Here is a 16941-nt window from a genome sequence, read left to right as displayed (position 1 = left end):
CTTTAAAGAGCATTAATTTCAAGAAGTCATAAAACTAAGCAAATTAATTTACCATTAACCTTCACTTTATTTTAAAAACAGTCCTAAAATTTGGAAAATGTAAACAAACCTGGTTGCCACATTCTATTAAAATTGGAATCCCCTTGAAAATTCCCATGATTGTTTGGACCAGATTCCATTGCAGACATATCTTGTCCATTTGGCATCATTCCTGGTGGTTGTTCTACTATGCTTTGCTGTCCTGAAGCTTCTCTTTGGGCAATCCAAGCCTGAGCCAATGCTGCCCAGTCAATCTGGCCTAACGTAAATTAACAAAGAATTTAACATTCAGAATGTAGGAGCTAAAAAAGAACAGTGCCTCTAATAAAACAAGTATCTCAGTTATTCCTTAATAAAACTTTAAAATTTTATAGAATGTTATACCTCAAAAGATGCTTAGAAACTAATCCATACTCAGGCCTCAGCATAATCTACTTAACATCTTCTAAAATGAACTCCACAAAGACACTTTTAACCCATTACTCATACTAACTCATAGGACGTTAATGCCCTGCATCTTACTTTTACTAAGTTTTTAAAAAGTCTCCTGCTGCCTCTTTTTAAACCACCATAAAAGTAATCAAAGTCAACCATTTCTTTCTTAGCATGTACTATATTCTTCTTTCCAGGCCTATCTTTGAGCCTACAGATCTGAATAAGTATAGTTATCTCTCCCTGCTCCTCTCCGGATTGCCCTTCTTTAAGGCTCCCTTCTCCAGTCAAAATACAGTTTCCTTAACAACTTTGTAGTCATTCTTCACTCAAAACTCATTGTCCCTCACTATCTTGAAGGTCTCTACACTTCTTCTCCAGCTTAAGATCAAATATTATTAATAAAACAAATAAAATAGAATGGGACACATCTTTTTCACATCTCAGTTCAGTAAAGATTAAATAGACAATCTCACATACTTTCAGTGAAATTCAGATTTGGCATAATCTGGATGAAGTTAAACTTAGCAATGTGTATCTCTAACTTTCAAAATCTGCAACTGCAACCTAGCAAACCTAGCTCTTTTACTTAAAAAAAAAATTAAACAAGTTAATAATGATATGTACACAAAATTATGATGTTTCAAAAATAAAAAGCTGTAAACAAATATCCAAAAGTAGGCTTTGTTAAATTATAGTATGATCCTACAACAGAATGTTATGTAGATAATAAAAAAACAAATGGCATCAGATTATAAAGTTGGCCATAACATAAACAAATGTTAAAGTAAAGAAACATATGGGGGGCTGGGGATGTGGCTCAAGCAGTAGCGCGCTCGCCTGGCATGCGTGCGGCCCGGGTTCGATCCTCAGCACCACATACAAACAAAGATGTTGTATCAGCCGAAAACTAAGAAATATATATTAAAAAAATTCATTCATTCTCTCTCTCTCTCTCTCCTCTCTCTTTAAAAAAAAAAAGAAAAGAAAAAAGAAACATATGGGGGAGAGGGAGAAGCTCCCTATACTATTCTTCTATATTTATATATGCTTGAAATATTCCATAGTGAAAAGAAATCTTAAAAGTGCTATGGTATAGCATACCCTGAATTTGATCTAATTGTGTAAGATTCAGAATTAACAACAGGGGCTAGGGATATAGCTCAGTAGTAGAGTGTGTGCCTTGTATGCCCAAGGCCCTGTATTCTAATCCCCAGCACCACAAAAAAAAAAAAAAAAAAAAAAAAGAAAGAAAAAAGAATTAAAGTATGCTCTATTCAAGCAGTAAATTTTATGCTTTTTAAAATTTCTTTGGAAAAATAACACACACTAATATGTAAAATCTTTATAAAGCTTTCTATCCTTGGGGGAAGTCTTTCAAAGAAAAATTCTTATTACATATGTTATGGCAAGGCTGTTAATGATAAAAGTTACATTTTGATCATAAAATGATTCAAAATGAATCCCAATTCTGTTACCTATCACCTCTCCATTTCTAAATACCCGCCCCACTCCTTATCAAATTCAATTTTTTCTTACTTGGATCCTGTTGATGCTGGAATGACTGCATCCATTGTTGTTGGTTCAAGGGCCATTGCTGCCACGGCTGTCCTCCTTGATCCCACATTCTTTCTTTAAAAATATATTGATTTTCTATTTTCAAAAAATTAAACATAGTTTAAAAATTACACTGCAAGTTCTTTAATTTTTAATCCGTACACACCAGAAATTATTATATGATGATACATTAATGTGATTAGAGCTCTAAAATTCTGATCAATATATTACCAGAGATGACTAGAATTTTTAGGTTGGTCAGAAAGAGTAGAAAATTTTATATTAATGCTCATGTTAGAGTTTGGTGGCCAAAAAAAGAAAAGCTCTAATCAACTTAGCTTAAAAAGGGTAAAAAATATAAGAATATACAATTTTCTGGAAATCTGATTTTTTTGAAAATTATACAAAGTTTTTATTCTCCCTCCAAATGACTCCTGAAAAAGAGTAACTAAATAGCGATAGCTGATGAAGAAAGTTTCTCCTTATAATTATAGTTAATAAATGCAGACAGTGGAATAGAATTAGAAAACTGCCATAATGCCAAATCTAATAATTGATTCAGGAAAACTTGGAAGAAAAGTTGATGAGAAATCAAATTCACAGGTTACCAAAATACCATCCCCAAAGATTGTGAGGTGTCTATGAATGGAAGTACTATGTTCCCAAAATCACTATGAATATTCTTACCAAAAATGTTTAACTGAAACTAAAGAAATTATAGAAGATTAAAAAAATGACATAAACAATATCTGAAAAAACAATCAGACAAAGCCAGAAAGTGAGAGAATCTCCAAGACCTGGTTTCTTAACATGTTAAATAGATTGAAAAATTGTGAGTGGGTCATCATAACTAGCCTGCTTTTTTGTAAATAATCCTGAAAACTTTTCTAATAAAAAAATTTTAAATTCCTACAAGTCTATTATCTTCGTACTTTATCATTGATATATAACCCTATTCAAGAAAAGAGAGACTAGATCCTTCTTTCCTCCCCTGCACAAAAGTCAATTCAAAATAGATTAAAGACCTAGGAATTAGACCAGAAACTATGTAACTCATAAAAGAAAATGGATACAACAGGCAACATAACAGGTAACAACTTTCAATAGGATCCCTAAAACTTAGTAAATAATGCTAAGAATTAATAAATGGGATGGCATCAAATCAAACAGCTTCTGCACAGCAAAAGGAAACAAGAATGTGAAAGAGAACCTACAGAATGGGAGAAAATTTTTGCTAGCTATTTGTTGACAGAGAATTAATATCCAGAATATATAAAGAATCCAAAATAAGTTAACACCAAAAAACAACCCAATTAATAAATGGGCAAATAAATACTTCTCAAAAAAAGAAATACAAATGGTCAACAAATACATGAAAAAAAATATCCAACATCATTAGCAATTAGGGAAATGCAATTCCAGTCTTTGCAGTATTCTCAGAACGTTATATAGTTCTGTTAGTGGTTGATTCTGATTTCTTTGTGGATCAGGGGTGGTACATTTCTTTGTTATCACGATTACTTTAAAAGGCAAAACTACTTGTCTTCTGGTTATACTAATATAGTTTATTGCATCACCATCAGTAGAAGAAAACAAAACTAGTACTACATAGCACCACAACTGGAATTGGACATCAGTTCCAAGCTAAATATACTTCTTTTTAAAATCTTTTCAGTGTTTCTTTCTTCTACCCCCACTTCCTCCCTTATTTCCCAACTTTAAAGTCCTTTAAAGCTAAATTAGTCATCAGAGCCCTCAAAAAGTAACTTTAATTTCAGTTTTAATTAAAGTTAACAAATCAAAAGGAAACACCAAAAAGCAATACCAACTGCTATTTTAACTGACTCAGAGATTCTCCTTCTGTTTAAAACTTAGGTTGATTCACCTAACAGCACAAATATTTATATACTGAGATGGTGTGAGGGAGAATGTGTATGTTCTTAGATTATGACGATTACAATAGAATAAATTTCAGAGATACAACATAAAAGTGTGATTATTTCCACATTAAAGTTTACTTTCTGTTAACTTGATAATGGGGAATTATTTTACCATTATAAAGTTAAGGAAAAGAGATACACTGAAAATAAAGAGGCAAAGCTTCTTAAAATCTTTTTTTTTAAAACACTTTCTAAACATGTTATCTACTTGAACAATCCATTCACCATACAATATAATGTCAAACAATTTAGAAAATGAGAAAAAGGGGACAAACATTTGAAAATATTTTTGTCTGCCTGGCATTAACTTAAATGGTATAAATAAGGTAATAAAATGCATTAATTCAATTTTTTTCGGTGGTACTCAGATTGAATCCAGGGCCTCAAACATATGAGGCAAGTACCTTACCACTGAGCTGCATCACCAACCCTTTGCCTCAGCCTCCAAAGGAGCCGAGATTACAGGCATATGCCACCGTGTCCTAGCTTAATTCAGATTTTTCTATAAAAGTCTGTTTGAAAATTAGCAAAGACAAACAAAAACAAAGAAAAATTTTTCCATCTTTTCATTTTCCACATAGTACAGGACAACACCAAATGAATAATAACTGAGTGGTCTTTTTATTTATGGTATTTCTCAAGGTTAATAAGAAATTTGTTGACTTATATTTATGAGAATGAATATGCTGACCTAAGCACAACTTTGCTGTGTTTCCAAACTTTAACAGCTTTTATCAGAATTCAATGCATGGGGGCTGGGGTTGTGGCTCAGAGGGAGAGCGATCACCTAGCATGCATGAGGCACTGGGTTCGATCCTCAGCACCGCATAAAGTAAAATAAAGACATTGTTTCCACCTATAACTAAAAAATAAATATTAAAAAAAAAAGAATTCAATGCATGGATTTTTCAATCCTAAATTTTACACGATGTAGACAGAGTTCTATAAGGTGCCTACTGGAGACGCAAACAGTAAAACCACATTAATGATTAAATAGTATATATAACTACCTACACCATTTCCAAAACATAAATTTTCTTTTCCAGAAATCACTAGTTTCCCTTTCTTACTCAAGTTTAATAGATGTCATGAACTTTTTCAGTTCTCCTTTTAACTTTTCTGATCATCACTTGTCACCTAGACTTTAGAGCATAAGCTGTGGTTCATGATGCCTACTTCTACTTATTTATTAGCTATTTGAACATGGCAAAATAGTCTTTAATCCTTGAATTCCCCACCTATAACAATGGAAGACACAATGACTACCTCATAGGATTATAGTGAAAAATACATGTAAACAGCACAGAAAGTTCCAATCAGTGGTGGTCAATATCATTACCAGCACTTTCTCAGTATACTTCTGGTAGCAGGTTTTTAAAAAAAGTTGATAAAGCCCTTTTTCTTCTATTCAAGTGCATTTTATTCTCCAGAAATAATCTAAGACTTACACAGATTTTCATTTTATCTTTGGAAGAACTCGTTTGTCTTATTGTCCCTACTTCTCACCAAATCATAGGTTGATTTAAAAAAAAAAAAAAAAAAAGTGCCAGGCATAGCTGCATATGCCTATTATCCTAGCAACTTGGAGACTGAGAGGGGAGGATTTTAAGTTCAAGATCAATCTGAACAACTTACTGAGATCCCCCTCCTAAAAATAAGTTCTAAAAAAGAACAATAACTTCAGATATATACCTATATACCAAGAAGTTTTACTTACATAATTTTGACTGTCTGATTTGTATTACTTATAGCCATTATTCTATATTTTTAAACCAATCACTTATAATATAACAATTGTTATGTATCCCAAAGCTTTTCTTCCTGAAAGTTCTTATGGAATCTACTATTCAAGTATAGTGTCTGATAAATTTAAGCCGAGAAAAATGGAGAAAAAGATGTGAAACTGTGAAAGGCAGAGCAGAATTAAAACAACAACAACAACAACAACAACAACAACAAAAAACAGAAAAGAAAGTGACAATAAAATTCATGGAAGAAGTTAGAAGTTAGGAGCTGGGCTGGGGTTGTGGCTCAGTGGTAGAGCGCTCACCTAGTATGTGCGGGGCCCTGGGTTTGATCCTCAGCACCACATAAAAATGAATGAATAGAATGAAAGTATTGTGTCCAACTACAACAAAAAACTAAATATTAAAAAAAAAAAAAAAGCTAGGAGCTACTAAGGTGCTTCAATTAAATTTGGAATTAAGAAACTTGATCTGATTACCAAGAAAGACTCCTGGATGAGGGTATAGATATAAAAATGAACCAAAAAATGTACCTCTATTCAGTCATTTAAATGAATAAGGTAGATTTTTATGACAGATATGTTACAAACCATGTTAGTGGCGAGAAAAACTTACACAGACACATAAATAGAGATCAGGGAAATTTGATTTTTTATTATGATATTCTGTACTCTTTGAATGACTTTATCATGAGTGCACTTTTCAAAATATATAGATTTTAAAAGATATAAATCAAGGGAAGCTGATGAGCATAATCAGTAATGACTGATATGGAAAATAAAAATTAAGACAAAAATCACCTAACTAAGAGACACTGGGCAAATCTCCAGACCTTTATTTCATTTCTTATAGAGTAAATTTCTATAATTTAGTCCAAAAGAGGCGCCTCTGGTCATGAAAACTAAATTTAGAGTTACATTAAACATTGTAGAAAAAGAAGAGATTTTAGGCAAAGATCAGATATATTTAGATATTTAATATTATCTCTTATATATGTTTCAATATAACTCAACACTTGATAAAAGGTTTCATTATTTTTTAACTAAAGAACAAGTACCTAAGAATTTAGATGTCCTATTCTTTCTTTCTTCATTTTCACCATAATATTGTCACTATTAACAAACTTAACAAATACAAAATGTGAAAAACATAAGTAGTAGAAAAGCCTTTCACTTGGGTAATCAACAGATAGACATGCTTTGTCCCTCAGTATCTGTGAGGGATTGGTTTCAGGATGCCCATGGACACCAAAATCTGTGGACTCTCAAGTCCCTTATCCAAAAAGGTGTAAATTTGCATATTACCAATGCACACCCTTCTATATACTTTAAATCATCTTGATATTACTTATAGTACTTAATACAATGTAAATACTATGTAAAAGGTTGTTATACTATATTGTGTAAATAATAACAAGAAAAAAAAAAGGGTCTATGTTCAGCACAGATGTTATTTTTTTTCCCCCAAGTACTTTCAATCTGCAATTGGTTGAACCCACAAGATATGGAACCCACTGATAGGGCAGACTGTGTTTTTAAATTCACTGTGGTTCTTTTGTTCCTTGGTTTGTTCTGCACTGCTGCAGATCAAACCCAAAGGCCTCCAAAATGCTAGGCAAGTGCTCTAACTTAGCTACACCTTCAGGATCACTTTGGTTTAATGACTAGCACAAAAGTATACCATTGAAAATGACATTTACAGTGTGGTTTAATAATGATTTGGAAAATGTTAGTAACTGTTAAACATGGGACTTCTCTATATTTCTGCATTGTTTGAAATGTTCCTTAATAATTTAAAGATGATATACACAGTACTTCTTACAGGGAAAATGTAATGAGTTTTCATATTTTTGTCTTGGCTTAAAGAAGAATCTTCTTGAGGGGAGAAGAAATATCTTACAATATCTGAATTCTCTACACTGCTCTGTCCATACTAAGTGGTTAAATACTCATTCACTAAAATATATTAATATATTAATATTTGGTCATGAAAATGACATTCTAATACTGCTGCTGTCCTTTTATAATATCAAAATTCGACCCCAATCTATCTATACTTCCTTTAGACTTAATTTTAAAGATCAATAGACTCAACTTTTTTTAAACTTGAAGAAATTTGATGACTGATGAGTCAGATTGCAAACCTTTTTTTGAGAGTATATTTCTTCGCATGGTCAAGTTAACTGTAATAGCCTTGGAAAACAATTGGGATTTGGGAAGACCAGAAAGATTTTTTAAAAATCAAGGTTTATACCGCATCATCAAAACTATCACACTGCTACAAATAAAAAACTTATGATTATCACCAGTGTTGTAGACTGAATTGAGTCTCTTCAAAAGTAAGTTGAAGTCCTACTCCCTCATACTTGTGAATGTGTCCTTATTTGGAAATAGTCTTTGCAGGTGTACTCAACTTCAGATTAGGTTGTACTTAAGTAGGGTGACATCTAAACAAATGACTGGGTTCCCTACAAGACAAAAGACTCAAACACCCAGACAGAGAATGTCATGTGACAATAGTGGCAAAAGTTAAAGTGAGGAGTCTACAAGTCAAGGCCAGGACTGACAGAAAGCACCAAAAGCTGGAAGAGGCAAAGAAGGACGCTACAGCCCAGGGGAACACAGCCCTGCCAAATCTTGATTTCAGACTGTCTTTGGAACTGTGAAATAAATTTCTGCTGTTTTAAGCCATCCACTTTGTGGTAATTTGTTATGATAACTCTATGAAACCAATACAGTCAAGAAATGATCATTTAGCTTATTCCTTTCTAAAATGATTTTGTATTACAATCATCCTGTCTCTTGAGTTTCCTAAAATGACAACAGTTGTTAATATTTGCAAAGGTCACCCACAGACTGTGAGACAGAGATGAATGGGAATTAAAATTTGGTGTTTTAAAGCCATCATGAATCAAATACAAAATCACAAAGATATAGAACCAACTTGGGAGGTTGAGGCAAGAGAAACATGAATTCAAAGTCAGCCTCATCGGGGCTGGGGTTGTCGCTCAGTGGTAGAGTGCTTGCCTAGCATGTGTGAGGCCCTTGGTTCGATCCTCAGCACTGCATAAGTAAATAAAATAAAGTATTATGCCCATCTACAACTTAAAAAAAAAAAAAAGTCAGCCTCAGCAAATTAGCAAGGCCCTAAGCAACTCAAGTGAGACCCTGTCTCTAAATAAAAAAGGTAGGGCTCAGTTAAGTGCCCTGGGTTCAATCCCCAGTAAACACCTCCCTGCAAAAGACAGATAAACACACCTGTCCTTTTGATGCATATGGTAAAATTATTCTCACATCAAACATAAAGCTGAAAAGTCACAAAATACAAAGATCCTCTTTCCACCTGCCAGTTCAGTCTTACACACAAGTGACCTCAAAGTCAAAAAGAATTCATTTGTTTAATTCAAGTTAGGTGGAAATGGCACTGGTAAAGATTATTCTTGAAATGTGGTTAAAAGAAAAATTGATTTGATTTCACATGCATTTTAGTATACAGTGGAATATTTTGCAGCTTGTAGTTCAAAAGAGGAACAGTACTAAAAAAAACAATGCAGAATTGGATAGTTTGGTTCTAATGCCCCCCAAACTAGTAATAACTGAAAAATAAAGGCCTAAAGTGACAATTAGCAATGAGCATGTTTATGCACCTACACCTTAGTTCTATGTCATTTGGCAATAAAAGAACGATGAGTTCTTAGAGAAGGAGCTGATTCTAGGACTGGGGCAGGAAATATGTGACTGGACCATCTTATGGTGCCAAGAAATACGAAAGAGCTACAAAAAAAAAAAATAAAAGAGGAACAGTACACAAATTGAAAGAGCTGCCAATGGTCAAAGCTGAAACAATTTAAAAATCAAAATGAAGCTATACTGGATTATAACAGATTATAAAATAAACATCCATGGGTCTACACTGACATAAACGTTTAATTAAGCTGGACACAGTGAGACACACTTGTAATTTCAGCAACTTGGAAATCTGAGGCAGGAGGATCCCAAATTCAAGACTAGCCTCAGTAATGTAGCAAGGCCCTACGCAACTCAGCAAGACCCTGTTTCAAAATAAAAAATTGAAATTGGTTGAGGACATGGCTCAGAAGTCAGGCACCCTTGGGTTAAAGCCTCACTACCAAATAAATAAATACTTAAATAAATTAACAAACAGGAGGAAAGGGACAAATCCCCCATAGAGATTTCCAAATAAATTGTGAAAATACTCCACCCTAATGGAGGGGGAGAATAACTCTCCATTACTAAAGGTTATGCAAAGCAACTTCCTGCCAAAAAGGAGAGCATGGAAAGGAGAGAAGGAGGTAACTTAACAATGGTAAAGCCTGACAAACACTATCTCAGGAAGATGATCAAACTCACTATCAATATTTTAAGTCACACTAAGAGTATGTACTCTTTGTAGCATGTGATGAAAAGGGCTTTACCTCAGCGATCATCCTCCCAAAACTACTAACAGTATTTCAATCATGAGGAAAACATCTGGCAAATTCCAGTATACCTGACCAACACTCAAAAATGTAAAGGTTATTCTACAGAAGTATGCCAGGGCTGCCATAACCAACTACCACAGAATACTACTTTAAGCAACAGAAATATATTTCCTCATAATCATGGAGACTGAAAGTCCAAGATCAAAGCTTCAGCAGGACTGATTTCATTCTGAAGCTTTTCTCTTCAGATTGTAGATCCCTCTGCATCTAAATCTCTTCTTCTAAGGAAACCAGTCATATTGGATTGGATTAGGGCCCATGAGAATGATATTATTTTACCTCTTTAAAGACCCTATCTCCAGGGCTGGGGCTAGCTAGGGTCAGTGGTATGGCACGTGAGGCACTGGGTTCAAACCTCAGCAACACATAAAAAAATTAAAATAAAATAAAGGTATTGTGTCCACATACAAAAAAAAAAAAAAAAAAAAAAAAAAAACCCTATTTCCAATATGGTCAAATTCTGAAGTAAAGAAGTTAGGACTTCAACATATGAATTTTGGGGGACACAATTCAACCCCTTTGAGTCATTAAAAAAAAAAACAAAGCCTGAGAAACTCTCACAGGCCAGTGGAGACTAAAGGCACATGACACCTAAATGTAATGTGGTGCCCCAAACAGGATTCTGGTGAGAAAAAAGAACTACAATTTAAAAAACTAAGGAAACAGTAATAAACCACGGACTCCGTTAATAACAGTTTATCAATATCGTTTCATAAATTGTAACAAAAAGTACCACACTTATAAGGGAAGAAACGGGAAAGGAGGGACGATTATGTACTATCTGCTCCATTATTCTGTAAATCAAAAATTATTCTAAAATATAAAATCTATTAATAACTTTTTAAAAACAGAGTCTCTCAAGGACATCTTAAAAGAACTGATTTACTATTATTCTCCCGATAGCCCTTTTACACTTTACAAAAATCCCAGAATAAAATCTTTTTGTTCATGTTTTGTTGTTTTCACTGTATTCAAATGAGAAATTTCAGGTTTACTTTGCTTTACGTGGTTCAGGGAGGGAAACAGATTAATAAGGGATTTTAAATTAGAATGTTAATTTAACAATTTAATCACCCAGAATCAAAATTTGTCCAAAGCCCAATTTAAGTGACGATACTATCCACGATAAGACGAAAACAACCGAAATATACTACCTGTTTCCTTGTGAAGCTTAACACATAACGTCCACCACTAGATAAGAACACAAGAAAAACAAAAAGTAAGGCACCTAATTGTAGTTAACAGGACGCAGTGGCCTTCAGCCGCGCCTGCGTAGTTGGAGCCGCGCAGAGTGTAAGCTCCAGGCCTCGGCCCCCGCCTCCTCCGCCGCCGCAACACCCCCTCCCCAGAAGAGTTCCCACTGCGCACGCGCAGTACTTAACGGCCGGTCAGGAGCCCAACAATTAGTCCGGTCTCATCCAAGAAGAAACTCTTAAATTAGAAGAAAAGGTAGTGAGCGCTCTCTTTAATAACATTTCCCTTTTACAGACAGCACCGCTCTGATTCACCAAGTCAGGCAGACACTGCTGCTTTAAGGGAATGAGGTTCCAGCAGTCACGCCAAGCAGCGTACGCAGCCTATTTAACTCATGGTACCTAGGCCACAGCAACCAAGAGGTTTGTAATAATCCAGCAAATCCCCACGTGCAATTGTTCTTCATCACTTACCCACTCTTGTTCCGGAACACCGCTGTCGCCACGGTTCTTGCAATACCTCTCCAACCCTTTTCGATGCTTCTACTTCTTCACGAACAAGACAAGATGGCGCAGGATAGGACTCACCCGGAAGTGAATATTAATAACATCCGCTTGTCATCTGAAGCCATACTAGCACTCGTCCTTGCTTGTCGGCACGTCACTGTGGCGGATTGACAAGGTCCGATGCCATTTTTGTTATGGGCAAAACCACATCGACTTCTACAAGCGTTTGAACATTCCTATACATCACCTCTTAACGTAAGCTCGCTCCGGTGCCCTACGCATTTTCATCTTTATAGTGGGCAGAAAGCCAAGAGCCTAACTGTCCTACACAGAGGACGCCCTCAAATCTCTTACTTTAGTAATAAGCTCCTCCTTCAAGAGGACATGTGTATCCCACTCCCGCCCCTGGAACATTCCCGCTCTGGGAAAAAGGCTGAGTTCACGTCTCCACTTTCAGACTACGGAAGGACTTGAGGGTCAAACTGAGTCGTCTCTGGTCAGTTGCCGAGTGATCCCGGAACAGCTTTTTAGGCACGACAGGATTTGGCCCCAACCTTCTTGGAATACCCGAGACTGGAGCCTCATTGAACGCTGCCGAAGGTTCGGGGGAACAGGATATTTGTGCGGGTGGCCTGTTTGGGTCGATAGCCAAAGTGGAGACTTTATCTGACCCACAGCCATCTGCCGTCCCCTTTGTTAACCCAAAGCATGGCGCCCCTTCTGGAGATGTTTGCTCAGCTCTACTTGGCTCAGCTAGTTCTTAAATTTCTTTATCTGTGACCTTTAGGAAATAGTGTTCGGAAGTCTTCTATTCCCTTTTCCTCCCGAAGGGCATATGCAGTGCAGTTCCTTAGAAAACTTTGACTCCACAATTTTAATATGAACAACATTTGTCTATCAAAAGTACCAATTTACATACTAGGAATTTCAAATTATAAAAAAGTGTCCCCAAAATGTAGTATTTATTTCTTGGCTAATCGTGGGTAAATGCCTTTCCTGAGGTGACAAATTTTTGCATAACTGAAGAAAGTCTGCACTAAGAATCTAAATCATTTCCTTGGGAGTTGGTGGGCGGGAGAATTCTGCAGATTACTGTAGAGTCAAGAGTACTACTAAATGAATAACAAACATAAGTATATGGCCCACGATTGGTCTCACCTTCAAGGAATTATTACTAACATCTGCTTGTCATCTTTAAGGGAGAGAATATGGGTGCCCTTTATCAGTGTTCCTTGCTAAAGCACTCTGAACCCAGAAACACCTGGATTATCATCAGAATGAAGTCCTCACTGGCTGAAGATCTGCTGGTCCTCTTTAGGAATTAAACCAGAAACAATGCAACTCTTAGAAAAAAAAATGTATGGCCAACATATAGGCACAGGCAATGACTTTCTCAGTAGGACCCCTAAAGCTCAGGAAATAATGCCAAGAATAAATGGGATGACATGGAATTAAAAAAGTTTCTGCACAACAAAGGAAACAAGAATGTGAAGAGAGAATCTACAGAATCAGAAAATCTTTGCTAGGCATTCTTCTAACAAAGGATTAATATGTGGAATATGTAAAGAACAAAGTTAACACCAAAAAAAAAAAAAAACAATTAAGAGATGGACAAATGAACTCAACAGATAAGTCTCAAGAAAAATACAAATGGTCAACAAATACATGAAAAAGAAAAGTTTTAAGATGATTAGCAAATCAAAGTTACACTGGGATTTCATCTCACTCCAGTTAGAATGGCAGCCATAAAGAGTATGAACAATAATAAATGCTGGAAAGAATGTGGAGAAAAGAAGTCTCACGCTATTGTTGGGAGTGTAAATTTGTACAATCTTTGTGCAAATCAGTATGGTGGTTCCTCAAAAGATTAGGAGTGGAACCGCCATATAACCCAGCTATACCACTAGGTGGTATTTATCCTAAAGAATTAAAGTCATCGTATTTTGGTGATACAGACATACCCATATTTATAGCAGCACAATTTACAACAGTGAAACTATGGAACCAGCCTAGGTGTCCAATGGTTGAGTGGATAAAGAAAATGTGGTACACATACACAATGGAGTTTTATTCAACCATAAAAATGAAACTATATAATTTTGAGGAAAATGGATGGAACTTGAGAACATTATCTGAAACAAAAGAGGCCAAACTCAGAAAGTCAAGAGTTGTTTTCTCTCATATGTGGAAGCTAGAGAAAAAAAAAAAAAAGGAAAAGAAGGGAGAATCTCATAAAAATAAAAAGGAGATGGGTAGAGAAAAAGGAACCAGGAGGGAGAGAAAGGGGAAATAGTGGAGAATATTGGCCAAATTATATTGTTATATTGTGTGAATATATGAATATGTAACAACAAATTCCACCATAATGTACAATTACAATGCACCATTAGAATTATGGGAGAAAAAGTCATCATATTTGGCATAACCAAGTTTATAGCAGTACAGTTTACAATGGCTGAACTATGGAACCATCTTAAAGTGTGTGATAATGGATGAATGGATAAAGAAAATGTGATACACACACACACACACACACTGGAGTTTTATTCAGCCATAAAGAAGAATGAAATTCTGTCACTTGCAGGGAAATGGATACTTGAGAACATTGTGGCAAAACAAGTCAAACTCAAAGTCAAGCATGATATGCTTTCTCTCATACATGGAAGCTAAAGAGAAAAAAGGAAAAGAAAGGTTTGTGTGTGACAACAAGGGGTGAGGGGAAACCTCGTGAATATCAAATGGAGATCAACAGAGTAGAGGAGAGGGACTAGGGAGAGGTAGGAAGGAAGGAAAAGGGGAAATATGGGGAATGGTATTGGCCAAATTATATTGTATGCACATACAAATATATAAAAACAAACCCCACCATTATGTACAACTATAATGCACTAACAAAAATATGGGGGAGGAAATGTATGCTGTAGCATGATGCCTGAATGTTTTGCCTGGCTTGCTGCTTTTCTAGGTTTGAACTCTGGTAGACTTCAAGGTTCTCCAAATTGGCCAACCCTCATGATGAACTCTTTGAGTGCAAGAGGCTGGAGGCAATGTCAGGAGAAGGCAAGATGCTTGGATTCTGGTGTTAAAAGAGGAAGAAGTGGAATTATTCAGAATACATGCACACTTACTTGTTTCAACTGATCCCATCTTCATAGGTTGCTTTCCAACTTTGGAACTGCTTCTTACTTTGGCTTTGTCTGTTTATATTTCCCTTAACTTTCTGGCCATAAAATATTTGAGTCAGCAGGGAAAAAAAAAAAAAAAAACTCCTGGTCCTCAAATCAAAATATAAATTTATTTTGGGAGAACAGTTCACTAATTATGGAGGTTCACTAACCAGAATGTGAGTTCATGAGGATATTACTAGAGGAAAAAGGAAACTCATTTTCTTTGACCCTTTCCTTGATTACAAGCTAGCACAACTAAGACTACTAAACAGTCTAATATGCTTCTAAAAGTCACTTTATGGAGCAAAAACTAGAAGAATATATACCACATTATTAGTAATTATCTCTGGTTTTCTGTATTTTCCAAGTTTATTTTCATGAGAAACATTTAATTGGAGAAATATTCTATCAGTGAAACCTGACTATCATGTTTCTACTGCCTATAATCAGCCTGTAATTGTTTGCTTATTTCCCTTGTAAAGTTGAGGTAATTTGGGGGGTCAGGATTTTTTTTCCCACTTCTGTACTCCACATGCGAAGAACACACAGAAATATTTACATTTGTCAAATGATTGGATTTATATTTTGAGCAATGACCTTAATGTAAGCCAATCATTTTGGATATCCATTGCCAAACGGAGGGGATGATTAAATGCTTCACTTTTTGTTCCTTGGTGCCAGTTTAATAATACACTAAGCAGTCCCATTTACAGACCAAAAATGAGTTTTATTCCATTTCCCTTTCCCTAACCATTCTTCCAGAATTTCCCTGTAACAGGACATGATGGTGACAACACATAAGTGTTGGAATACTTTGTATTTCAACCCCAAATTTTCTCAATGTGTATGCTGTTGTGATAAAGTGTCTGTGTAAACAGCTATCACATATGAACTCCTGTGCTTTAGTCATCCTGCACCCTGATTATCAAGTGCTATTAGCAGCCACCATCTTGCCAGGGGTATCTGGTATCTGCTAACGATCAAGGGACTTTGAAAATTAATTTTTAAATTAACTTCCAGTTTGCAGTGTTGGAGGTAGGAAATTTTAGAGAAAGATATACTTTAGTACCTTGGCTCATGGAGAGAAATTGTCCTTAAAGTAAAATGGAATAAAATGTTGATATGAGATGTGGAAAAAATACAGAAATAGGAACTATTCCTGCTTTTCAATATTTGAACCTTTATAATGCTACTAGGTTCCATGCCACATCTTAAACCTCAAAAATTTACAGTTGTGATATACATATGCAGAATATTATTTAGCCTAAAAAGAGAACAAAATTCCAGTACAGCTGGGTGTGAACACAACTGTAATCCTACTGGCTCCGGAGGCCAAGGCAAGAGGATTGTGAATTCAAAGCCAGCCTCAGCAAAAGCAAGGTGCTAAGCAACTCAGATCCTGCCTCTAAATAAAAAGTAGAAAACAGGGCTGAGGTTGTGGGTCAGTGGTTGAGTACCAAAAAATCCCCAGCACAAAAAAAAAAAAAAAAAAAATCCAGTACATGCTTAAATATGGATGAACCTTAAAAACATGTTGGTGAATTAAACCAGACACAAAAAGATAAATATTGTATCATTCCACTTTTATGAGGTATCTACACTAGGTACAATAGGTAAATACAGAGAGTAGAAAAGAGGTTGTCAGGAGTTGGAGGAAAATGGGAGTGGGGAGTTGTTATAGTTTAATGGGTATAGAGTTTCTATTCAGAATGGTGAAAGGATTCTGGAAATGATGGTGTGGTTTGCACAACAATGTGAATGTACTTAATGCTACTGAATTATACACCTAAAAATGGCTAAAATGGTAAATTTTGTTATATGTATTCTTCCACATTATAAGCATATTTAACATACTATAAA

At 35.4% G+C, this 16941-nt stretch overlaps 1 protein-coding gene and 1 long non-coding RNA gene across 5 annotated transcripts in view; one reads left to right on the top strand and one right to left on the bottom strand.

Moving 5' to 3' along the window:
- Window positions 1-11990, bottom strand: part of Pnisr (PNN interacting serine and arginine rich protein) — a 24982-nt gene extending 12992 nt beyond the window's left edge. For 3 of the 4 annotated variants that reach the window (XM_046431010.2, XM_046431031.2, XM_046431038.2), the window contains exons 1-3: window positions 11882-11990; window positions 2011-2124; window positions 110-298 (exon numbers count right to left, since the gene is read on the bottom strand). In XM_046431010.2, coding sequence (XP_046286966.1) covers window positions 110-298; window positions 2011-2098 — 277 coding nt within the window. In that variant the 5' untranslated portion in view covers window positions 2099-2124; window positions 11882-11990. Of the gene's footprint in view, window positions 1-109; window positions 299-2010; window positions 2125-11368; window positions 11406-11881 lie in introns of all 4 variants that reach the window. The other variant, XM_046431021.2, reaches the window with a different exon arrangement.
- Window positions 11985-16941, top strand: LOC124084087 (uncharacterized). Its single transcript, XR_006849024.2, has 2 exons — window positions 11985-12514; window positions 14880-16941. It is a non-coding gene; the product is annotated as an uncharacterized LOC124084087 (long non-coding RNA).

This window comes from Marmota monax, unplaced genomic scaffold, assembly GCF_021218885.2.
Source record: "Marmota monax isolate L192 unplaced genomic scaffold, Marmota_monax_Labrador192_F-V1.1 WCK01_AAM20220418_F8-fsc00013, whole genome shotgun sequence".
Lineage (NCBI taxonomy): Eukaryota > Metazoa > Chordata > Mammalia > Rodentia > Sciuridae > Marmota > Marmota monax.
This window is presented reverse-complemented; position numbering and strand designations above follow the sequence as displayed.